This window comes from Equus asinus, chromosome 4 (genome assembly GCF_041296235.1).
Source record: "Equus asinus isolate D_3611 breed Donkey chromosome 4, EquAss-T2T_v2, whole genome shotgun sequence".
In the NCBI taxonomy this organism is placed as follows: Eukaryota; Metazoa; Chordata; class Mammalia; order Perissodactyla; family Equidae; genus Equus; species Equus asinus.
The window spans coordinates 133,008,721-133,034,188 of record NC_091793.1 but is presented as its reverse complement, the minus strand read 5'-3'; the positions used below and the strand labels follow the sequence as shown (position 1 = coordinate 133,034,188).

Here is a 25,468-nt window from a genome sequence, read left to right as displayed (position 1 = left end):
AAACACTGGTCCACAGCACAGAGGCCAACCGTTACCTAGGTCTATAAGCTAGAGAACGCATCAAAAGGGTTATCAAGAAAAGGACTGCCTGAATTAGATACTACGAGTTAGAGTGTAGCTAGAAAACTGGAGGCAGGAACAGGTGAACTGCCAGTAAGGGGAGGCAAACAAGGAGAGCAGGCTTGGGCAATTCCCTGAAACAAGAACTATGCTCTGAGCAGACTGTGTGAAGGAAAAAGATGAGAGACAATGGGATTCTAGCCGGAAACATAAGAAAATGGGATATTTAGGTTTGCAATATGTTACATATCATACTTTTATATTTACCTTTGTCAACGTCACGTTCAGTATCTGAAACTTGAGACTTCTGAAGGATCCTCACCAAGCCCTCTCCATCATCACTCATGCCCAACAGTCTCAGTTCCTCTCTGGTTTCTTGTTACCCTTTTCCCAGTATTTTATTCTCATTGCCGCCACTTTTGTTTAGCTCCCCAGTACTTTCACTAGAGGAGTAGTCTCCTAATTCAATTCTGTTTTTCCAGTCCCTTAAAAACGCCTCTCAGGTCTGAGAATATCTTCCTAAATTCTGGCTCTGATTCTATAACTTGCTGATTCAATAACCTTCAATGGCCCTCTGTTTACAAAGGTCTCCAGAATAAAATTCTATGTCCTTATTACTGTGGGATAAATAACACGGCAGAGTGCACTGTGCAAGGGCAATGGAGTCAAATAGAACTAAGTTTGCAAAGTGCAGCTACCACTTACTAGCAATGTGACTTTACACGAGTCACTTTTACCTAAGGCTCAGATTTCCAGAGAGAGAGAAAAAGGACAATAACCAAAATGATTAAAAAAGAACGTGTCATACCCAGTGCTGGGTACATGACAGGGACTCAATATCTTTCCTCCCCCCTTCCCACCCAGACCTGTATTTCAGCCTTGACGATGCCCTTACCAGCCTTGGACCCTGTGCTCCACAAAGCTGTCCTCCACACTCCCAAAGACCTATGATCATGGTTCATATAGGACTTATCCTATTCTGCTTATATCTTATTATAAGCATATTTTGATGTAATCATTATTTTGAGTAATAATCATTATTAGATTGAAAATACTTCAAGGACAAAGGTTTGAACTCGTTTGGTCTTTCCTGTCACAGCACACAGCCTTATGTACTGCACATAATAGGACTCTATAAATGTGTACTAAGTTGAACTGAATAATTTCACATGATTTACTCAAGTTCTCAAATAAAAAACTCCTCTTGCTTTAAGAATTAAAAGGGTTATAAACAGAATGGAGAGTTACCATACGGTAAATACAGTATATTCCATTAGCACCCAACGCAGGCCTTTAAATAGTGTTCTCTAAATTGTGTTAATTAATTTCTATGTCACAGATTGAACACCTACTGTGGTGAACAGTCTTCAAAAATAATTGGTTTTAGTCGGAAAACACTTGGGCAACAGAGAAAATAGTAATATCTACTCAAATCCATCATTACCACTGGAAAAAGATGCCCAAAGAACATCAGTTCTAATGGTACTGAACAGCAAAATTATTCTGTTCTAGAGTATGTTTTAATTTGAATAGGTTTGTATTGTTTCCACAGAAACTAAAACCTGAGAAAATGAGCTCAAACTGCATGCAGAAATATATAATGACTTTCAGGATGCTTCAGCTGAACTGTATTCAACGAAACAAAAATTTCGTTTCCCATTTTATTTTTGGTAAATAATACGAGAGCTAATCTTTGAAAAGATTGAAAATTGATATAGTCACGCTGCTTATTTTTTAACTCTTTTACCTTGAAAGGAAAATAACCCAAAGTCAAACTTTTACAACATAGAGTACAAAAGTTATTACTGGCGTTAACTTTTAACAGTTGTCGCCGCTGATTGTTTTAAAATACATGCCAAAACGGTTAAGAGGAACTGTTGTCAGAAAGATCCCCGCTTATCGTCTACAGCTCTAGAGCGTAAGCACATCACTTCGCTGCATCTCCAGCTCCTCACCCGTGAGACGCCGACGACAGCGCGGCCACGTGCAGGGCCGCTGCGAGCCGGCAGATGCGGCCACTCCCGAGCGCGCCAGCGACCATCACCATCACCTTTATTACCTAGGCTGCTAGTTGTAATTACTGACAACTTGGCTACAGAATACACATGTCGTCGACAGGTGACATCGGCGATATATATGACGGTCCGCTACCTTTTAGAAACTTTTCGCCACTCTGTCCTCCTTCAAGGAGACCCCGGGGCTCCCGCCGCGGCGCACGGTCCTCACCCGCGGCTCCGCGGCGGGCGCTGCTCGGCGGCTCCATCCCGAGCGGCTCCGCGGCGGGGCGGCGGCAGGCGCTGCTCTGCGGCTCTCGGCCCGCGGGTCCCGGCCAGGCCGCCCGCGACGCCCCGCCCGCCCGGCCGGCGGGCCTGAGTGACAGCGACAACAGGTGCGGCGCGGCGTCCGCGGCGTCTCCGGAGCCCGCGAGGTTGGCGCGTCAGGCCGCGGGGCTCAGAGTTTGGAAAGTGCCCTCGTCGCCTTGCACCAGCTCCCGCAGTCGCCCCCCGCCGGCTTCCCGCGCCTTAGTAAAGCCTGAGGTCACCTGCACCTCTCGAAACCCACCCGTCCCAGAGGCCGCCTTCTCTCCGGGGCGGAGAGGGCCAGGCGCGCAGCGCATGGAGCTCTGCGGGGCCGCCCGCCCGCCCGTCCCCAGCCGGCCGAAAGCAGGCCAGAGCGGCCCCGGCCCCGCACGACCCTCGCCGGCCCCGACTCGCCGCCCGCTCTGCCCCTCAAACGGCCCGGAGCCGAGACCCCGGGCCGCCACCGAACCCGCCCGCCCGCACCCCTCGGCGGCTTGCGGCGCCCGCCCGCGCCGCCGCCGCCCCTCCCCACCCCCCGGGGGCAGGTTGAGGCCCCGGGTGCGAGCCTGCGCCCCTGCAGCCGCCGCCGCCAGGGGGAGAGAGGCTCCGTGGGGAGACGCGGCGTGGCTGCCCTGGTGTGAGGGCCTCTCAGACTTCAGGTTTCTGGCCGTTCCCCCCGGTTTCTGAAGAGCGTCGAGGAAGATGGAGAGCCAGTGCGGGGCGGTGAGTCCGGCGGCCAGGGCCCGGGCCAGCGGCAAAGGGCGAGGGAGACTCCGACCCTGAGGGGCGGGGAGGGCGAGGGCGAGAGCCCAAACGCCGCTCTTCGGTGGCGAAGGAACGTGGACGGAGCGCCCGTCGACCGCCGCGAAGGGCGGCCGCCTGCAGGCCGGCCGGCTGGGGCGTGGGGTCGGGGAGGAGTGGCCACCGACTGGCCCGGGCGTAGGCGGCCCGGGGGCTCGGGGACTGCCGGGAGGCGGCGGCGGCGGGGCCCGGTGCGCCCGGCGGGGACCGGCGGGAGAAACAGCTTTCCCGCCGAAACCGCGCTCAGCGGCGTCTTCTGCGCTCGCTCCAGCCGGACTCCGCCCCGCCGCCCGCCGCGAGGGGTTGCCAGGGCGGCCGACGCCTCCTCTCCCCTACTGGTCAGTGGGGACCGGAAGGCCCGAGGGACGCGGGGGGCCACCTGCGGCCCAGATAGGACGGGCCCCTGAAGCCGCGGGTGCGCCCCGAGCCCTTCAGAGCGGGGAGGGGGAAGGGCGGCAGACCGAGCGGGCCCAGGGGCCGCGGCAACGTGCCGCCGCGCCCCGCCCAGCGCCGCCGGCAGCCAATCAGCGCGCGCCGCGGGGCCGACTGCGCACGAGGCGGACGTCGCGGCGGTGCGGTTGAGGGCTTCTGAGGCCGCTGCTGGCGCGCTTGCGGGCCAAAATTTCTCGCTGGCTGGCCTTCTTTTCCCTCCCGCACTTTGGTGGGGAGGGGCTGGATCCTCGTGTCACTGCTCAAGTTCACGATGACCCGAGGGACCCGGAGGAAGCTGTCGCCGTGGCCGTGTCCCCCGGCGCCTCAGCTTGCTGGCCGCGGAGGGGAAGGAGCGCCGAGGCTGTGACGGCGACGGTTAGCCCGCCCTCTTCCCTCGAGGGGAGGACGCAGAGGGGGACATGAATCTGGAGGGAATTTTGAATAAACTCTCCGGGAAGTTTTACTAACCAAGGACCCTTTATTCTAACCCAGTAGCAGCAGCTACCTAGGTGCTTTTCATACATTTGCGAAGTTGCTGCCCGTGGGATTTGGGGCTGGCTTTATTGTTGACCTCGGTGCATCGCTGAGCTTCTCTGAGGGACTCCGGTGTTGCCTCCACCCGAGCCTTGTTCCTGCTAACGTTAGAATATATTTTCTAGGCTGTCGATATTGTATTTTTCTGCCCGTAGCTTCGTGGTTGCATATCTTGAGCGGGAGGAAATGATTCATTCGTTTATTCAGTCGTTCAGCAAATACGTATTGAACATCTGTTGTGTACCGTCGCTACAGATGGTGCAGCGAACAAAACAGGCAAAATCCCTTCCCTCGTGAGCGTTACGTTATAGTGGAAAGAGACAAACGACGTAATAAGTAAATTACATAGTATGTTGGAAAGTGGTAAGGAGAAAAGTAAAACAGTTGGAAGCCACAGTAGAGCAGGAGCTTTAGAAGCTGGAGAATGAAGTGAATTGGATGTAAAAAGTTGATATTTTTCTTTTCCCGGTATCGTTCAACTAATTTCTCAAGGCTGAGAATAAAGCGCTCTCTTCACTTACTGTCATGACATCCCTCTCTCAATGAAAAATGATGGAGCTGACTTTTATTTAAATAAATTTGAGAACAAATGAGTTCATCTATTGAACTCATTTTGTTTTTAAGAAGAAAATTTTAGGAAGACTGATTTTTTTTTAATTTTGCAAATAAGTAATTTCTACATTTTCTAAACAAACAGGCAGAGAGACAAGATTATATCTACCAGAACTGTTCTGTTATGTCTAGCAATACAAATTCACAGTTGAAAAATAAAACTGAACAGCCTAGAATCATCTATTCTGGGCACTACGTCCTACAAGTAAAGTGACAGAAGTTATTAATTACCTCCAAATGCCCAGAGAGGATGCTGTTAAGATTGGATTCCCAGTTTCTTTAATTGGAAACTACAACATAGCAATTATTAAATGTGATGACTTTTTTGTGGGTTAATAGATGTTTTTATGAACTCCCTTATTAGGGAGTATGTGTTTTTCCCCCTCAAAACTAGGTAAGGAATGGAACCCCCTAACTCCAGCCTATCACCCCATAGTCACCACTGGCCTAGTCATTTTTCTGTACATTTTGCAGAGGGATTATGGCTTTATTGGCCAGTGAAGTGAAAGGGGAGAACAAATGTGAAAAACAACTCCAGTACCTACGTTAGAAATTCATTTTCATGTATTTGTTTCTCAGAGAATTGAAATTATGAATTTCAGACTTGTTGAAGCACTCATTTAGTATGTTAGACTGTCTCAGAAGTCTGTATAGTGTTCCCAGGAGGAAAATAATTAACAAGATCTTGAGTTAGTTTCTCTTCAAAGTCCTTTTCTCAAATCTTGTTTTTTTTCAGATGTACCTGAAGTCTATTATCTTGCCGTTGTGCAAAGGCTTATATGTTAATATATACTTATTAAAATCTAAGTTAGGTCCCCTGACTTAGAATTGTGAACATTGAATATGTACTATGAGCTCAATTCTTTAGTATAAAAATTTATTTCTAAGGTATATAATTTTTTTTTTACAAAATCAGTCCAATCTGCAAATTGACAAGTGCATTTAAAAATTTGACTTTAGAGCTGAAAAACAGTGAACTTGAACGTCAGAGTTTATTAACTTGTCAATGCCCTTTAGCCAAAGACCTCAAGGAACATGTCTGTAGTTTAATGAAGTTGGTTTATTGAATTGTTGCAACAAGGAAGTACATACTCCGTGGAGCCTCTCAGTAGGAGTGTGTTAGAAAAAACTTATAGGATTTGGCTCAGGTTAAGCCCATTTTTAGAGAGAGTTTAAGGAAGAAGGGCTTTACTCTGAAATGCATGTTGTCAGGAAGTGGAACTAATTCTGTGATTGAGTGTGTTAATTCTTATCTACAAGGCAAGAAAAAATAGATTGAGGTTACAGCTGTGATTGATGAAGGAGTAATCACTCATATAAGCCAGGATAGAGGGATGTTTGGTTATTCTTGTGATTTGGACATTGCTTTTGTTACTGTCAAGGTTCCGACATGATTACGGAGTGGGCTTGTTTTTGTCTTGATCCATCACAGTCATACAGTAGCCTTGCGTGATGTTGGTGTTCTGTTAACGAGAGAATGCCACAGCGTAGCTATGAGTTCCAAGCCAACTCCCAGCAACACCAGGATCTAGTCGGTTGTGCCAGGCCAGCTCCGAGCTGTGCACGGCTGCTATTCTCTTTCTCAAACTTTTATTTGAATTTAATATTCCTTCTTAATATTTATAATATTTAAATAGTGTATTTAATAATAAACATAAGTATATTTAAATAATACATTTGAGATTTAAGATTTTCTCTGTAGTGAAGTTGATTCTACATATCCTATATTATTGTTTCCCCAAAAAGTTATTAGTTCTAATTATAATCTTCATAATATTAGAATAAAATTAAAGTCTGAAATACTACATTTTGTTTAAATGATTCATTTCTTGAAAAATAGATGTTTTCAGCCTGCATCAAAACTTATACCCAGTGCTAAAAATTTTAAAAAGTTTTATTTTACAGCAAACATCAAATCAGACGCAAACAGATTCGTTATCTCCATCCCCTAATCCTGTATCACCTGTGCCTTTGAATAACCCAACAAGTGCCCCAAGATATGGAACAGTGATCCCTAATCGCATCTTTGTAGGAGGAATTGACTTTAAGGTACCTATTTATGCATGCAACATAGTGCATTTTTTGCATTGGAAGTTATTTTTCTCAGAAATTGTTTCTTTTTGCAACTATAAAAATAACATTTGCAGAATGATTAGTTGTTTTCAAATTGTCTTGCTATAAAGAATCTTTTCAACAACAATGTTGGTTAAATAGAGTGTATATAGTTATCCGATTTCACATACAAGGAAATTGAGGCTCGTTGACATGTCTATAGGCTCCTAGCTACTTAGGGACAGCTTGAAGACCAGAATCCTAGTTTTCTGACCCATAACTCCATATACTTTATTTCCCATACCATACTAATTATTCTTTCTTGCACAGTACTCCAATAGTCCAAATAATGAATGATTATAATTTTCAAAAGAAGACTCAAAAAGCACACACACAAAACTTAGTCCTGTGAAATCTTTTTTCTTATCTTTTATCTTCAACTTTTTTTTCTTTTTTTTTCCCCCCCGGGGAAGATTAGCCCTGAGCTAACATCTGCCATCAATCCTCCTCTTCTTGCTGAGCTAAAATCTATGCCCATCTTCCTCTATTTTATATGTGGGTTGCCTGCTGCAGCATGGCTTGAGAAGTGGTGCGTAGGTCCACACCCAGGACCCCAACCAACAAAGCCCAGGCCTCCAAAGCAGAGCTTGCAAACTTAACCACTGTGCCACTGGGCAGGCCCCTATTTCAACTTTTATCTCAGATTCCTGAGTAACCTCCTGACTTCCATCTTCTGCACCTTGCTTTCTAGCACCTAATTTAGAATTTGATCACTAAAAAAGGCCTGCATCCTTGTTAGAATAAAGCATTTTAGCAGTAATATATTTAAATAATATAATCAGCCATTTCATTCTTTCAGAGAGACATAGTTTTGAGAAGTCTGCCGTGCCCTACACCTACAGGAAAGGCATGCATGAATATTTTAAGGGCAATACCCTTACTTCCAAGTGAATGTATAGAAGAATTTCCAAGCTTCCATATTATGTATTGGAAATTACAGAGAGATTTGTCTTCTTTCTTAATTAAAAAGAATCTCTGTGTCATTAGAGTATGATATTTGACTTTTGTAACTCGTCATTTCCCTATAATAATCTGTCACAATTTGGATGGAATTATTTTTTTCCTGCTCAAGAGAAATGTTACACTTAATGTTGTCAAAATAATGAGTCGTAAGCAAGTATGTGATTGGTTCACTAAAAATAAAGTAACAAAAATGATTTCTTATGAAATGCTTATTTTTTAAAAGATTTTCTGTTTCTGTGGAAAATATTAATGACCGACCATAAATATTCAAGTTAAGTATTCTTGTTCAGAATTTATTTATATTACAGTAGCTTAGTATATTTTTTAAATAAGTCATCAATAAATGTAAACATTTCTATGGCTAGGTTATTCTAGGTTACTGCCTATCAGCCACAAAATGAACTTTGGGGAACCATTGTTACAATGCACTTATAGCTTTAAGGTAACTGCTGCCGTTCCCTTTCTTGTACCTTTTCCCAAACTACAGATAAATGCCAGCAAGGAAATAGTTTACTGGAGGAGCAAGCAGTCTCCATCTTTTAAAAACACTTCTTTTTAGAAGCTTACAGCCCATCCCTCTTAATATTTAATCATCTTGACTTTCTGTTCCTTACTTTTCAGTGGAGAAGTGGAGCTGCAAAACTGAGCTAGTGATTCTTCTGCCAGAGAATAGTTTGAATTAATTTGTTTTCAAATCCCTAATAGAAGTCCTTATCCTGGCATTGATTCCATTGTGTGTTTATTGAAATAAGAGGCATTCAGTTATTCTTAGATTAACTCAGTATTGTCATCATCCAATTTAATAGGCTTTAGTTACCAATGAAAAACCAATAGTGTCTATAAGTAGTGAGGAACCCGAGGCATACCTCTACTGTTAAGCATGTCTTTTCCTATGTATATAAAGGAAATTTTTTTCTAGGGATATTTAGAGTTCCTCTTGTGGCCATCACAGCTGAACCATAAAATGAAATTACAATGAATTTAGTGTGAATACTTTAGGAAAAGGTGATATGAGTCTTTTATGAGACTATTTCAATTAAAACCAGATATGCCAAAACTATCTTTGTAGACATCTTGTACATTATAGTCTAATTACGACTCAAGTTTTTATTTTGAATATTATCATAATGTCTGTATTTAGCTGAAATGTATATCGAGTACAAATAAAGCAGCTAAACACTTTAAATCTTGTAGCTGCTTCATTGTTATCACAAATTGAGTTCAAGTGCTTTGGAAATATATTTCTTTCCTAAGATCTTACTCTTCCTGGAGACAATGCTGATTAAGGTAGAGTGACTGGTGTGGGCCAACATAACCTATTTCCACTTCCATGACTGTGGGCCTCTCTGAGCCACAAGGACCAATAGTATAATATGCCCTTACTTTAGTTATAGCATGCCTAACTCAAATTATTTTTAAAAACTGGCCAACTAGAGAATAAGAATTCCTTTAAATGGTAAGCTTTCTTTGTAGTTTTAAACAGTTCAGCTTAATTTTTATTGATATGTGATAGTTTAACAATAGTTACTGCATAAAGCAAAGTATTTATGTTGATTTTAACAATTATTGGTTTCATGCACTGTTTTTATGATGAGAGGCATTCTTATTTCCATATTATTATTTATTGATCAACTTTTCTGCCTCCAAAACAAGCATAAGAGTTGTTTCATCTTTTATCAACTAAAAAAAATTTTTGTGTTCTCTTTTTATGCCATTAGACAAATGAAAATGATCTAAGAAAATTTTTTTCCCAATATGGGTCTGTAAAAGAAGTGAAAATTGTAAATGACAGAGCTGGAGTGTCCAAAGGGTTAGTATCACTATAGAATTAACAATTACATAGAATTAACAATTGTATTTTTATTAGATTACTAGGTTTTGTATGCTAACTTACTTTGGTTCCATTTTTTAAAAGGAGAATGTCATGCCCTCTTCTTTCCTCCTACCTTTAGATCTCCTCTGTTTCATATGTGTATATGTGTGTGTGTGTGTGTGTGTGTTTGGAGGGAGGGGGACACTATAATATTCCTTAATTTGCTGGGAAGTTATTTTTGCATAGGCTGAGGGACCATTCAGTGTTAGGTAGCAAGCACTTAATGTTGAGTAGCTAATGTCCAGTAGCTAAGGAAGCAGCTCAAGGAATCAGATACTTTTGGAATTGTATCCTACTTTAGACTAGAGAGAGCTTTATTTGAAAAAAGCTGACACGGAGGAATGTCTGTAGATTGTGCCTCAGAGACCTCTTTAGGGGACTAATCAGAGAAATATGACTCTAATGAGAATGATTTTTAATTGCTGAATCAAGGAGAATTAAAATTGAGAAGGAAGCAGTAGGATTTGTCTAGAAATGTCTAATGACCTTAGATCTGTTTCAGTGGATTGGTGTATACAAAAGCCAAATTTCAGAGAAGTGAAAGGTAGTCTACATAGTGTATTCACTTAAGAAGTTTGCAGAGTTAAAGAAAAGAAAATGGTAAGGCAGTGGAGATCAACGAAGATTGTGTTTGTTTTCTTGAAAGAGAGGCAAGACATACGTATTTATAGGCATAAGAGAAGGGACCAATGAGGTGGATAAAAAATTTTATTAGTGGGGGACAACACATAAGTATGACAGGTGGGCACTTTGGAAGAGATGGGTTCCTATGGAGAGGTTATTTTTAAACAAATGAGATACTTCCTCAGACTGACAAACAGTATTAGGATGAAGTGAGATGGTACCTCTTGTGGTTGGCTAATACTGAATTTGCAATACTTTGGTAATATCCATTTTTTATCATTGAAAAATGTCCATAGAAATGTAAACTGTATTTTTTGCCTTTTCCACTGGGTGGGGTATGTGTTCTACCAAAAAATTGAGTGTAGAAGTATTTTCTTAACCCTTGTTTAATGTTTGGGCAAATAGAAAAAGAAAAATCCCTTTGTTAGAAAAAGAAACTTTGTATATAATACAGTGATTGAACTGAAGAAAATAGTAGTCAATATATTTAGCACTATTCAAACGAGTTTCCTTAAGTTAACTAATTAGAAATTATACTTTGAGGAGATATACCTTTTATTTCTTTTGTTTCTTTTTGTTTACCTATTTTGGCTTGTGGGACATGGCATATGTCATGTATTTGTATCTTGAACATTATGTGAATTATACTCTGAAAGTGACAATTATATAGAAAAAGCAGATATAAAGTCTGGGTTATATATATTTTTAATTGATTTTGTTTGGGAAGTATATTGATAATTACATTATCAGTTTATATGTGCTAATAATAGTAAATAACACGTTTATATGCTCATTTACCAATATAAAAATTTTATTGTTGAAATTTTTAAATTTTTAAGGTTTTTTTTTCTACTTTGATTCCTGTTTAAGCAAGACTTCTATTATTTTAGAAGGAGATTATTTCTCTGGACTGAAATTCATTGCATCCTAATTTGTAAACCAGACCTGGATCTCTCATACTTTCCTGCCAAACAGCTCAGGTCTGAAAATATTTTAAAATCCCTGGGTTGTTTTTTTTTTTCTTTTAGTCCCCTGACTCTAAGAGGAAGTGACAGTAGTAAGTTGTGAATGATTCTCCTAAGTCTTGCCTGCTGGTCACCATAGAAAAATGCTCAGTCCTACAGTGCCCCATTCTTAAAAAACAAAATTTTTTCAAATCTTAACGCTAATGTGATGTCCTAAGAAAATAATTAATACATTTGTTTAGGTATGGTTTCGTCACTTTTGAAACACAAGAAGATGCACAAAAAATTTTACAAGAGGTAAGATCTTTTGTTGTATTTAACTTCATTTTTGGAACTTCTTTCTTTGAAACTAATTCTTTAAGGTATCTGTTTTAATAGTAGAGTTCCAGTACAATGATCAGTTACTAAAAAGGAAATTTTTTAACTTTTCTCATCTTAAGATTGACATTGGTCTCCAAAACAATAAAATTAAAGACAAACTTTATCTGCAGAAGAATTCCAGATTGTTACATGAGTATGGTTATGAAGTTGTCATGTAAACTTTCACTTGATTTGCTTAAAATGAGAACTTGGGGATGTATCTTTTCTGAAGTGTTAATAGCACTTTGGATTCCTGAAAACACTACAAATATGGATTCCTGGAGTGAGGTTATCTGAGATTATTTCACTACTATGAAAAACTTTATATAAACTAAGAGTATTCATAGAAAATGTCGATAGCCTGCAGTTCAGTGTAATAACTTTAAATTTGGCAAACATAACATTTAATTTTTTTTAGGAAAAAATAGAATTTGAATTGCATATTATTAAATTGTATGTAGTCAAGTCTCGTTATTCATAGTAGTTATGTTCTGTAAAGTCACTACGAACACTGAATTGGCAAATATTCAACTGCTGCTCCACAAAGAAATACAAGACTACGTTCCTACAAGCTTCTGGTCACAGTAGTTTCATCAACTAACCAATACATAACTTTGTGTGTTTCTGTTTAAAGACATCATATTTAATATATATTGTTGGTTCATTAACGTTGACTTCATGGCCAGCAGCACTATGACTCATGCCTGAATCAAACCCATCTAACCCATATTTTCTCCGTAAGCATGACAGTCTTCTTTCCCTTAGAAACACTAGCCAGCACTTCAGCACTGTACTTGAGGGCTATTTTAAATAGCAAAATCACCAACATAAAGTACAGAAATGTGAAAAATGTGGCACTCAACAGAACATGAAGAGGACACTTGTTTACAGCACAGGAGCTGAAATAAGAAGATAGCCCTGTTTGACCTCAGCTCAGACCATGTGTGTTGGGCAACTCATATATTTTTTTTATTGAGGTAACACTGGTTTATAAGATTATATAAATTTTAGGTGTACATCATTATATTTCAACTTCTGTGTAGACTGCATCATGTTCGTCACCAAAAGTCTAGTTGCCAGCTCTCCCTGTACACATGTACTCCTTTACCCCTTTCACCCACCTCCTTTCCCTCTGGTAACCACCAATCTGCTCTCCATATCTTTGTGTTTACTTATCTATCTTCCACATACAAATGAAATCATAAGGTATTTGTCTTTCTCTGTCTGACTTATTTCGCTTGGCATAATACCTCAAGGTCCATCCGTGTTGTCACAAATGGCAAGATTTTGTCTTTTTTATGGTAATATTCCATTGTTTATATCGCGTCTTCTTTATCCATTCATCTGTTGTTGAGCACTTAGGTTGCTTCCAAGTCTGGGCTATTGTGAATAAATCAGGCAGCTCATATTTTTCACCTCTGCTCATGTCCGCTAATAACCACTAAATTGTCAGTGAGTATTGATATGGGGGGACACAAATAAATTTTAGTGAATAGGTGAATTCCCAAATACAGGATCCATGAATAGAATTCCAGATAAGGAGTTAGAGTCAAGCATTGGCTAAGATTCAGATCCAGATCTATTTAAATACAAAGGCTTTGCCCTTTTCACTAGGTTTTGCTGCTTTCAAAGGCTGTTATAGTCTGAATTTTGAAAATGTTTCTATTTTTTCCTTATTGGTTTTATGAACAATAGTGCCAAAATAATGAAATAATTTGTTTTTTCTTATTTTAGGCTGAAAAACTTAATTATAAAGATAAGAAACTGAACATTGGTCCGGCAATAAGAAAACAACAAGTAGGGATTCCTCGTATGTATTGAGAACTAATGTATTTTTCAATGTTTTTGCATGGTTCTTTTTTGAAATATTAGACTTTTTATAAAACCTTATTAAAATACTAAGTTTCTTTCATTTAATAAAGTTGTTTTAGCAAAGTTAGTGGTCAAATGAATATTTCTTACCACAAATTAATTAATATAAGATTTGGAGGTGGGCTAGGGAAAAATTTACATAAATAATAATGCTTAAATATATTGCATAATTACATCTTTTTTTTTTTTTTTAAAGGTTGGCATGTGAGCTGACATCTGTTACCGATCTTTTTTTTTTTCTTCTTCTTCTCCCCAAAGCTCCCAGTACATAGTTGTATATTCTAGTTGTAGATCCTTCTAGCTGTGTGGGACACCACCTCAGCATGGCTTGATGAGCATTGCCAGGTCCACACCTAGGATCAAATCCAGCGAAACCCTGGGCCGCCAAAGTGCAGCACACGAACTTAACCACTGAGCCACAGGGCCAGCCCCTGGTTACGTCTTTAAAGGAAAAATCTGATAAAAATATAAGTTAAAATTTTAAAAGTAATTAGAAGTAATTTAGATTTACTAATTAGAAAATTTTATAATTAGAAAAGTAGTTTAAAATTAGAGTGAAAATACTAGAAGTGAAAATATAGAGCCAATCTCAGAAACTCTGTTTGCACAGTATGTACTGTAATTCAACCACATAAGTCATAATTATCAGAGTGAACAATTCCTAAAGCTTTAGGAATTGACTAAGTTATGTACCTTCCTCAAATTTCTGTAATGCTTTTAACTCTACCCTTCTTTTTTTCTCAGTCTTCCCATTTATTAAATTAGGCATCTTTACTGTAAGTTAACTTTTCACATGTAATATTTACTAAAGTCTCTCTCTAGATGTAATTGAAATGTTCAGCATAGTACCCTATACTACCCAGTTAATACCCTATACTACCTTTTCATGTATTTATCAAAATTGTATTTAATTAATTAATTGTGTAATTAGCTAATGACTGTCTTCCCCACCAGAACCTAATTTCTATGAAGATAGAGACCATGGCATGTTGAATTTTTTCTTTTCCTTTTTAGCTGTATCACTAGGGCCTAGTTTAATGTCTTGTAATAATATTCACTCAAAATTTATTTATTTAACAGATAAGCCTTTGGTTCCTTGATGATCTTTGGAGGGAAATCCATGAACCTCCTGAATTATATGCAAAATTTTATTTGAGTGTATATATTTCTGAGAAGAGGGTCCATGGCTTTCATCAGATTCTCAAAAGGATTGGGTTAAGAACCACTAGAATAAGCAGTAACAATACTAGATGAAATGCAGTGAAAATATAAAAGCTGAGAAGTGGTAGTGCTGCTTAAACTGGTAGGCTACTACTGCTTACAGTGTGGCGTAGTCAGCAAATCCTCAGGCCCTATCCCAGACTTGTTCAATGCAAATCTCTGGAGATGGGGCCTTGGAATTTGTATTCTAATAAAGTGTTTAGGTGATTCTAATGTATGTTAAATTTTGAGAAGCACTGTTATAGTGGTAGAAGGATTGCCACTTCCAGTAATTTATATAACCTTGCTGGTCGAGTACTTAATCTAACTTGGCTTATATAAATTTTTAAAGTCTCCTCCTGACAACGGAAAAATGTTATTTTTTTATTTTGGGGGGACGGGTATATATAACTTAATCTTGGAGAAGAGATGGGGACCCAAAACTAGCCACGTGAAGATTTGTGGTCACGTTTGCAACAGCAGCAGTTGTAGCAAAAGGAGATTCGAGAATAAAAGAGACTCGTGGCATGAATGAATATTTGCTGATAATAGATCTAAAGGATTTGTAGAGTGGAACCAAAATGTCTTCAGGAAAGTAGAATTTTCTCCAACTTCATTGCCTCCGTTATCTTTGGCCTTTTACAAATAAAAGCTCTTACTAAGGTCTTAGGGACTTCACTATATAGTCTTCAGGTAACTCTAAATGATGTATAATTTATATTTGTAAAAGTAATGACTTGGCTGATAATCTAGATTGTTAAGCTTGGGGCTGGCCCCGTGGCTGAGTGGTTAAGTTCACGTGCTCCTCTGCAGGCGGCCCATTGTTTCGTTGGTTCAAATCCTGGGCGCAGACATGGCACTGCTCATCAAACCACGCTGAGGCAGAGGCCCACATGCCACAACTAGAAGGACCCACAATGAAGAATATACAACTATGTACTGGGGGACTTTGGGGAGAAAAAGGAAAAAAAAAATAAAATCTTTAAATGAAAAATAAATAAATAAATAAATTGTTAAGCTTTGTTTCTTCATTATATTAGTATTAAAATCTGAATTGGTGAATCTTTAGTATTCCTTATTAAACTTGTTTCTTTTTCTTTTATTCACCTTAGGCTAATATAAGCTCTAAGATAATGAGTTTGAAAATATAGTCGTGCGCTACATAATGACGTTTCAGTCAGTGACAGACTATACATATGACAGTAGTCCTGTAAGATTACTACCATATATCCTAAATGTGTAGTAGGCTATACCATCTAGGTTTGTGTAAGTACACTCTCATGTTCCCACAACAACAAAATCAGCTCATGACGCATTTCTCAGAACATACCCCTGTCATTAAGCAACACGTGACTATATATACTTCAAAGATACTTTAACATACGGAATTTTTTTTAAAAAAAACTTGTAACATTCAATTTTTACTGTAGCTATGTAGGTATGTTAGGATAAAGATTTTCCAATGTTCAGAAATTACATTTTTAGGGGCCGGCCCCATGGCCAAGTGGTTAAGTTCGCACACTCCACTTTGGTGGCTCAGGGTTTCACCGGTTCGGATCCTGGGCACGGACCCGGCTCCACTCATTAGGCCACACTGAGGCGGCGTCCCACGTGACACAACTAGAAGAACCCACAACTAAAACATAGAACTTTGTACTGGTGGGATTTGGGGAGAAAAAGCAGAAAAAAAAACAAAGAGAAGATTGGCAACAGTTGTTAGCTCAGGTGCCAATCTTTAAACAAAAAGAAAAATTCCGTTTTTAAAAGTTGAATTGAACATTTCAATTATTGTTATTTAATCTTTGCTTTTAGGTTCCAGTATAATGCCAGCAGCTGGAACAATGTATCTAACAACTTCAACTGGATATCCTTACACTTATCATAATGGTGTTGCTTATTTTCATACTCCAGAGGTAACTTCTGTACCACCACCTTGGCCCGTAAGTAATTTTATTTTAGAAGAGTGTCTATCTGTTACTATCACATTATTTTAAGATATTTATTTTATTTCTGAAATATTTCAACCACATACAAGTACAAATAATAATATAACAGTCATGTAGCTACCACTCAAATTTAATACATGTTGACATTTTGCCATATTTAAGTTCTTTTAATAGGGGGAATAAAATGTGATAAATTCAAATAAAATCTCCTTGCCCCCATTCTTGTACCCTCTTTTCCTCCTCAGAGGGAACTAGAATATCTTTCCTGTCCATTTTATATGTTTTTACTACAAATGTAGGTATCCTTAAACAATATATTAACAATATACAGTTTTATTTTGGGTGTTTTTTAAACACTATATAAATAATCTGGTTTGTCTATTCAATGTTATATTTTTGAGATAAACCATGTTGATCCTAGGATATATAATCCACTTATTTTAATATTTTGTAATATTCCATTCTATGAGTGTATATTCCCCTATTGATGGACATTTTAAGTTTTTTCCTACAATCAAGACTACAATAAACATCCAAATCTTGTATGTATTGTGTGAGAGTTTGTCTAGGACACTGGTCTTCAAAGTTTGTTTATATATCCTCTAAAATTTTTATGAAAAATTATGAATACTCTCATTTTTAAATTGGTCTGAAATTTATCATAATTTCAAATAATTGAGGCATATTATATATTGTAGATTTGCTTTAGACATATGTTTATAAAACTTTATAGCTGTAGATTTCGTTTAAGAATGGAAAATGTCCTATGTGTGGTGATGGATGTTAACTAGACATTATGGTTATCATTTCACAATATATACATATATCGAATCATTATATTGTTCACCTGAAACTAATATAATGTTAAATGCCACTTATAGCTCAATAAAAAAAAAGAATGGAAAATGTCTGCTCTATAACTCAGTTAACAAAACTAGTCAACCAAATAAAATTAATCAATCAAATAAAACTTAGTTTCTATTAGAAAATTCTGACTTTAATTTTAAGTTCAAATAAATGAGTTCATGTGTATCCCTGTGACCATGATGTAATTTATTTTGCTTCCTGGATGAAATAAGGTACCATCTCCACTTTAATATTTCCTGTACAAGCTCTTTTTGGTTTGCTCTGTCCTATTTTTCAAGGGCATTGCCTTCTTGAATTGTCTATTTGATGCTCTGTTGGTGTTTCCATTCCAGAACAAACCATTATAGCAGGATCCAGAATGAGTGAGAAGTGTGCTTTTCATAATGAAGGAAAAGGGTAATTCTGAGAGGGGAGTTTTGAAAAGAAGAATCAATAGTACACAGACACATTCACAGACAGATCAAATCAGGAAGGAGTACACAGGAAATTTAGGATCTGAACTCTTAAACCTGTTCATGCCCATGCGCCGCTGGAAAATTTTTGTTCCCCTACCTTGGTCTTGGCTACGATGTATGCGTGGAAGTAGAATTTCACATTCATAGAGTATACACGTCTTTGACTAGGTATTGCCAAAGACCTTTCCAGAGTATACCAGTTTACACTTTAGCTAACAGTTCATAAGAACTCCGTTTTGTCCATGATATGTCAACCCTTTACTAGATTTTTAGCGGCAAAATCAGATATAATTATTCGTTCAGTTCTAACTACTGTGTAAACATTAACTACCGCTGGTCTCCACAATGGAAATAGGCAGTGTCGCTGTAAGTCCAGCTGCTATTTTCCTCTAAATATTCTCTTAGAACTATATTTTCATAATCTTTGGACTAAAAGCAACTTTTCAGGTGATTGTCTTTTTAGCATTACTGTGGAAACGAAACCACGTGGAAGTAGGAACACTGTGTTGATTTTAATAGACTTAAGTGGAGTTGGTAATAATATCAAGAGGTGGAAAAATGACATTTCCAATTGTAAACCATAATTTGACTGGGTTTAGGAAACAATTCAAGATAAATTTTATTATAAACTATTTTAAATAATTTTGCCTAAAATAATTTTTCTATTTTCCTTTCCTCTCATAGTCACGTTCTGTATCTAGTTCCCCAGTGATGGTAGCTCAGCCTGTTTATCAGCAACCTGCGTATCACTACCAGGTAAACATTAAATTACAATGAAAATCCTTTTGATACTTTCACTGCTTTTTTGGGTAACTTTCATTCTGTTCTTTCTCATGCAAATACTCTAGTAATTAAAAAGAGATAGTTAAGCCGTGATAGCAGTGGTTTTTTTTCTTTTTTTATGAGGGAACTAAACAATGTCACGCAAGAAGATGGATTCTTTGCTTCCTTTTACCAAATGTAATGAGGTCAGTTTTGCTCTCTTGGCTAACATTTAATCTAGAAAGTCTTTAGAAGTAATACCCAAAGTAGGATACAGATATTGGACCACAGGCTGATTTTTTATTGTTACTGTTAACATTATGTCAGTTTCTTCTTAATACATTTAATATAACATATATTAAAATAAGTAATATATTGTGGTTTATATTATAACAACCTCTCTTAGTTAACCAGCACTCTCTTTTCATTAATACTTGTGGGAGACTGGGGATAAGTGAACCATAATGCCAGACCATTTTGGTTTTTGTAAATGAAGTATAATTAGAACATAGCCATATTTGTTTACATATGGGCTATGGCTGCTTTTGTGCTACAGTGGCAGAATTGGGTAGTTGGAACAGAGATATTATGGCCTGCGCTAGCATATTTACCCTCCGGCCCTTTACAGAAAGTTTGCCAACCTCTGGGCTATAACATTCACAAATAAAATCACATTCTTTCATACCTCTGGAATAGTGGAAGAGAATTTATTTCTCTTTCTTTTTTCTTTTCTTTATGACCTTTCAAAATAGACCCACGTGAAATGTTACAGTTACTGGAATTCTTTATAGTATTAGACTGTGTTTTGGGGAGGTCATTTATTTTTAAATTCTGTTACCGTGCTAAATATCAAACTGTCTGAAGTGTTTCCTTCATGTACTAAAAATGAAAGTAACTTAATGGTATTTTTTAAAAATATGTATGTAGCATGACTTTTCCTCAGCTGCTTCAGAATTTCAGCAGAGTCTCCAAAGACAGAACATTAGGTACCAGACTATTTAACATGACAAGCCAAAAATTGTGAAACTGGTTTGGGGACCCTTAGGTCAGTGCCCACTTTGAGCAGATATGGGAGGAGGATGAACTTGACAAGGGAGATTGGTAGGTAATGAGGCTTTCTTTAACAAGAGAGTTATTAGAATGCTATAGCATTTTCCCTTCTCCTTAATCAAGTGAAGAGGACTTCAGAAAATGACTAAGAGAGCTTCATATTTATCTTGTGAAATTTGTGAGATGGTACCACTTGGACCTGACTTCTCCTAAAAAAGTCCAAAGAAGAAGCTGGAGTGGTCTATGAAAGCAGAGCTATGAGAGAAGGCTACAGTGGGAATGTGTTTAACTTCTAGTCACAGCAAGCAAAAGTTTGTTTCCCAAGAGCAAGATGTGAGCCACACAGAAAAGACTCTTTCCAAAAAACTTTAAGGTGATCCCGGTAAACAAAGAATCTGTGTGAAGTGGACTTCTACAATCAAGGGCTAGAATTGCAGTCAGAAGTTTTCAGCAGGGAAACCACCAAAAAATCTAGTAAAGTACCTAACTAAAGAGTTATTTGGAATCTGCCACACCCTATAAAGTGATCCGTCCTAAATTTTTATCCAGGGGCAAGGAAGAACAGCTCAACACGGTGCTTTTAAAGTGGGAGGGATAGAATACACATTCTTTTCAAATCCACATAGAACATTCTCCACGATAGATCACATATTAGGTCACAAAACAAGTCTCAGTAAATTTAAGAAGATTGAGATAATACCAAGCATCTTTTCTTTTTTTTTTTTTTAAAGATTTTATTTTTTCCCTTTTTCTCCCCAAAGCCCCCCGGTACATAGTTGTATATTCTTCGTTGTGGGTCCTTCCAGTTGTGGCACGTGGGACGCCGCCCCAGCATGGCCTGATGAGCAGTGTCATGTCCACGCCCAGGACTCGAACCAAGAAAACACTGGGCCGCCTACAGTGGAGCGCGCGAACCCAACCGCTCGGCCACGGGGCCAGCCCCCCAAGCATCTTTTCTAACCACAATGGTATGAAACTAGAAGTCAACTACAGGAAGAAAATCGGAAAAGCCACAAATATGTGGAAATTAAACAAAATGCTACTGAACAACAGTTGGGTCAATGAAGAAATCAAAGGAGAAATCAAAAAATACCTGGAGACAAATGAAAATGAAAATACGACATGCCAAAATTTATGGGATACAGCAAAAGTGGTTTTAAGAGGGAAGTCTGTAGCAAAACAGGCCTACCCCAACAAACAAGAAAAATCTCAAATAAACAATCTAACAGTACACCTAAAGGAACTGGAAAAAGAAGAACAAACAAAGCCCCAAATCAGTAAAAGGAAGGAAATAATAAAAATCAGCGCAGAAATAAATGAAACAGAGACTAAAATGACAATAGAAAAAAATCAATGAAGCTAAGAGCTGGTTCTTTGAAAAGGTAAACAAAATTGACAGTCTTTAGCTAGACTCACCAAGAAAAAATAGAAGGTTCAAATAAATAAAATCAGAAATGAAAGAGGAAAAATTACAACAGATACCTCAGAAATAAAAAAGATTATAAGAGAATACTATGAAAAGCTATATGCCAACAAATTGGATAATCTAGAGGAAATGGATAAATTCTTAGAATCATACAACATTCCAAAACTGAATCAAGAAGAAATGGAGAACTTGAATGGACCACTCACCTTACTGGAGATCAAAATAGTAATCAAAAACCTCCCAAAAAATAAAAGTCCGGGACCAGATGGCTTCCCTGGTGAATTCTACCAAACTTTGAAAGAAGACTTAATATGTATCCTTCTCAAACTCTTAAAAAAATTGAAGAGGAGGGGAAGCTTCCTAACTCCTTCTAGAAGGCCAATGTTACCCTGATACCAAAACCAGACAAGGACAACAGAAAAAAAGAAAATTACAGGCCAATATCACTGATGAACATCAATGGAAAAATCCTCAAGAAAATACTAGCAAAGTGAATACAACAATACATTAAAAAGATCATAGATCATGATCTAGTGGGATTTATTCCAGGGATGCAGGGACAGTTCTGCATCTGCAAATCAATCAACGTGATACATCACGTTAACAAAAAGAAGGAGGAAAATCACATGATTATCTCCACAGATGCAGAGAAAGCATTTGACAAGATACAGCATCCATTTATGATAAAAACTGAATAAAATTGGTCTAGAAGGAAAGTACCTCAACATAATAAAGGCAATATATAACAAACCTACAGCTAATATGATTCTCAATGGAGAAAAACTGAAAGCTATTCCTCTAAGAACAGGAAACAGACAAGAATGCCCTTTCACCACCCTTATTTAACATAGTATTGGAAGTCCTAGCAGGAGCAGTCAGGCAAGAAAAAGAAATAAAAGGGATCCAAATTGGAAAGGAAGAAGTGAAACTGTCACTATTTGCAGATTACGTAACTTTATATATAGAAAACCCTAAAGAATCCACCAAAAAACTTTTAGAAGTAATAAATGAATATGGTAAAGTTGCAGGATACAAAATCAACATTCAAAAATCAGTTGTATTTCTATACACTAACAACAACGTAGCAGAAAGAGAAATTAGGAATACAATCCCATTTACAGTTGCAACAAAAAGAATAAAATACCTAAGAATAAATTTAACCAAAGAAGTAAAAGACCTGTATGCTGAAAACTATAAAACATTGTTGACAGAAATTGAAGAAGACACAGAGAAATGGAAAGATATTCTGTGCTCCTGGATTGGAAGAATTAACATAGTTAAAATGTCCATACTTCCTAAAACAATCTACAGATTCAGTGCAATCCCTATGAAAGTTCCAACAACATTTTTCACAGGAAGAGAACAAAGAATCCTAAAATTTATATGGAACAACAAAAGACCCCAAATAGCCAAAGGAATCTTGAGAAAAAAGAACAAAGCTGGAGGTATCACACTTCCGGATTTCAAAATATGCTACAAAGCTATAGTAATCAAAACAGCATGGTACTAGCACAAAAACAGACACACAGATCACTGGAATGGAATTGAGAGCCCAGAAATAAACCCACACATCTGCAGATGGCTAATTATTGACAAGGGAGCCAAGAACATACAAAGAAGAAAGGAAAGTCTCTTCAATAAACGGTGTTGGGAAAACTAGACAACCACATGGTAAAGAGTGAAAGTAGACCATTATCTTACATCATACACAAAAATTAACTCAAAGTGGATTAAAGACTTGAATGTAAGACCTGCTACCATGAAACTTCTAGAAGAAAACATAGGCAGTACGCTGATTGACGTTGGTCTTAGCAGTGTATTTTCAAGGACCATGTCTGACCAGGCAAGGGTCAGAAAAAATAAACAAATGGGACTATACCAAACTAAAAATCTCCTGCACAGCAAAGGAAACCATCAACAAAATGAAAAGACATCCTAACAATTGAGACAAGATATTTGCAAACCATATATTGGATGAGGGGTTAATATCCAAAATACATAAAGAACTAATAGATCTCAACAACAAAAACCTAACAACCCAATTTAAAAATGGGCAGAAGATCTACACAGACATTTCTCCAAAGAAGATTTACAGATGACCAACAGGCACATGAAAAGATACTCAACATCACTAATTATCAGGGAAATGCAAATCAAACTACAATGAGATATCACCTCATGCCCATCAGAATGCCTATAATTAACAAGACAGGAAATAAATGTTGGAGAGGATGTGGAGAAAAGGGAACTCTCATACTCTGCTGGTGGGAGTGCAAACTGGTGCAGCCACTATGGAAAATAGTATGGAGATTTCTAAAAAAATTAAGACTAGAACTACCATACTATCCAACTGTTCCACTCTGCATATTTGTCCAAAGAATATGAAAACATGAATGTGTAAACATATACGCACCCCTATGTTCATTGCGGCATTATTCTCAATAGACAAGACTTGGGAGCAACCTAGGTGCCCATCAAGGGATGAATGGATAAAGAAGATGTGATATATATACATAATGGAATATTACTCAGCCATAAAAAACGATGAAATCTGGCCATTTGTGACAACATGGATGGACCTTACAGGTATTATGCTAAGTGAAGTAAGTCAGAGGGAGAAAGTCACATACTGTGTATCACTCGTAAATAGAAGGTGAAAACAAACAGAAACAAACACATAGAGACAGAGATTGGATTGGTGGCTACCAGAGGGGAAGGGCAGAGGGAGCAGGGTGATGGGGTGATTAGGCACGTGTGTATGGTGATGGATTATAATTAGTCTTTGGGTGATGAACATGATGTAATCTACAAAGGAATAGAAATATAATGATGTACACCTCAAATTTATGTAATATTATAAACCAATGTTACCACAATTAAAATTGGCAGGGATGAGAAAGAATAAGGTTGCTTTCTGCTTATGCTTTATTGAGCCCAGCTCCTCCTTCATTAATTGATTATATACAGCTATAGCTCACTTGCCATATCAGATTTATTCTCAACAGTTTCTAATGCAGTTTAAGTTTATACTTTGGTTTTCCACTTGACAAATTATAAAATTGGAAATATGTTACCTAGATATACTCAGGAAAGATTTTGGTACCGATTTGTAACATAATATTTTGCAGTGTAAGAAATAATTTCACTTCACATTTCTTTTCAGTTGTGTATTCATCATCATTCTGCCCTTAAAATGGCCACTTGAATAAGAATCTTCCCTTGCTCTTTCTTTTTACAAATTCTAAGATTGGTAGCTTTATCAGTTTTTGTTAGATCAGTTAATGGCATATTTTAATTAGTATTTATCTCCTTCGTATTTCTCACTTCATAGATAGTGTTTTCATTTATCTGATAAATCTACATATAAATCATTTTATTTCAGATTTTTTATTAAAATATTTTCTTAAGAGATTATACATTATACTGCCTTTTTGAATAGTATAGTATGCAGAACATAGACTTCATGTTATCTTGTTCATCAGTATAGTGTAATGATATTATCCATTAGCAGTTGAAGTGGTCAGCACTAAATTAATAGTGATTTAGTTTAGATGGTAGATCCATGGGGTCTTCTTTTTCTTTTCTTTTTGTTTTTTGACTTTAATAATGAAAAAAGACTTTATTAAAAATGGAGGCGCCAGCCCAGTGGCACAGCGGTTAAGTGCGCACATTCTACTTCAGTGGCCTGGGGTTCACCAGTTTGGATTCTGGGTGCAGACATGGCACTGCTTGGCAAGCCACACTGTGGTGGGCGTCCCACATAGAACATAGAGGAAGATGGGCATGGATGTTAGCTCAGGGCCAGTCTTCCTCAGCAAAAAGAGGAGGATTGCCAGCAGATGTTAGCTCAAGGCTAATCTTCCTCAAAAAATAAATAATAAATAAATAAAAATATTGTAAAAAATGGAAAATACATAAAGATACAACATTTATTATCAAGAAATAATACAGCTAATTTAAGAAATAAAAAGTCTATCTTTTAGGGGCTGGCCCCGTGGCCGAGTGGTTAAGTTCGCGCGCTCCGCTGCAGGCAGCCCAGTGTTTCGTTGGTTCGAATCCTGGGTGCGGACATGGCACTTGCTCATCAGACCACACTGAGGCAGCGTCCCACATGTCACAACTAGAGGAACCCACAACGAAGAATACACAACTATGTACCGGGGGGCTTTGGGAAGAAAAAGGAAAAAATAAAATCTTTTAAAAAAAAAAAAAGTCTATCTTTTATATGGTCATCTTACAATAAGTACCTTAAGT

General features: G+C 38.1%; 2 protein-coding genes across 4 annotated transcripts in view; one reads left to right on the top strand and one right to left on the bottom strand.

Moving 5' to 3' along the window:
• The window catches only part of PLCL1 (phospholipase C like 1 (inactive)), a 328,998-nt gene extending 326,692 nt beyond the window's left edge, over nucleotides 1-2,306 (bottom strand). Inside the window, exon 1 of the mRNA XM_070508297.1 lies at nucleotides 2,212-2,306. The gene's annotated coding sequence lies outside the window, so the exon portion shown is untranslated. The remainder of the gene's footprint in view (nucleotides 1-2,211) is intronic.
• Nucleotides 2,307-2,944: 638 nt separating this feature from the next.
• BOLL (boule homolog, RNA binding protein) overlaps nucleotides 2,945-25,468 on the top strand; it is a 67,547-nt gene continuing 45,023 nt past the window's right edge. For all 3 annotated transcript variants that reach the window (XR_011502961.1, XM_044768512.2, XM_070508294.1), the window contains exons 1-7: nucleotides 2,945-3,083; nucleotides 6,645-6,788; nucleotides 9,533-9,624; nucleotides 11,519-11,573; nucleotides 13,371-13,446; nucleotides 16,521-16,648; nucleotides 18,661-18,732. Coding sequence is in view for 2 of the 3 variants with exons in the window: in XM_044768512.2 (XP_044624447.1) it covers nucleotides 3,063-3,083; nucleotides 6,645-6,788; nucleotides 9,533-9,624; nucleotides 11,519-11,573; nucleotides 13,371-13,446; nucleotides 16,521-16,648; nucleotides 18,661-18,732 (588 nt within the window). In the remaining variant the exon portion in view is untranslated. The remainder of the gene's footprint in view (nucleotides 3,084-6,644; nucleotides 6,789-9,532; nucleotides 9,625-11,518; nucleotides 11,574-13,370; nucleotides 13,447-16,520; nucleotides 16,649-18,660; nucleotides 18,733-25,468) is intronic.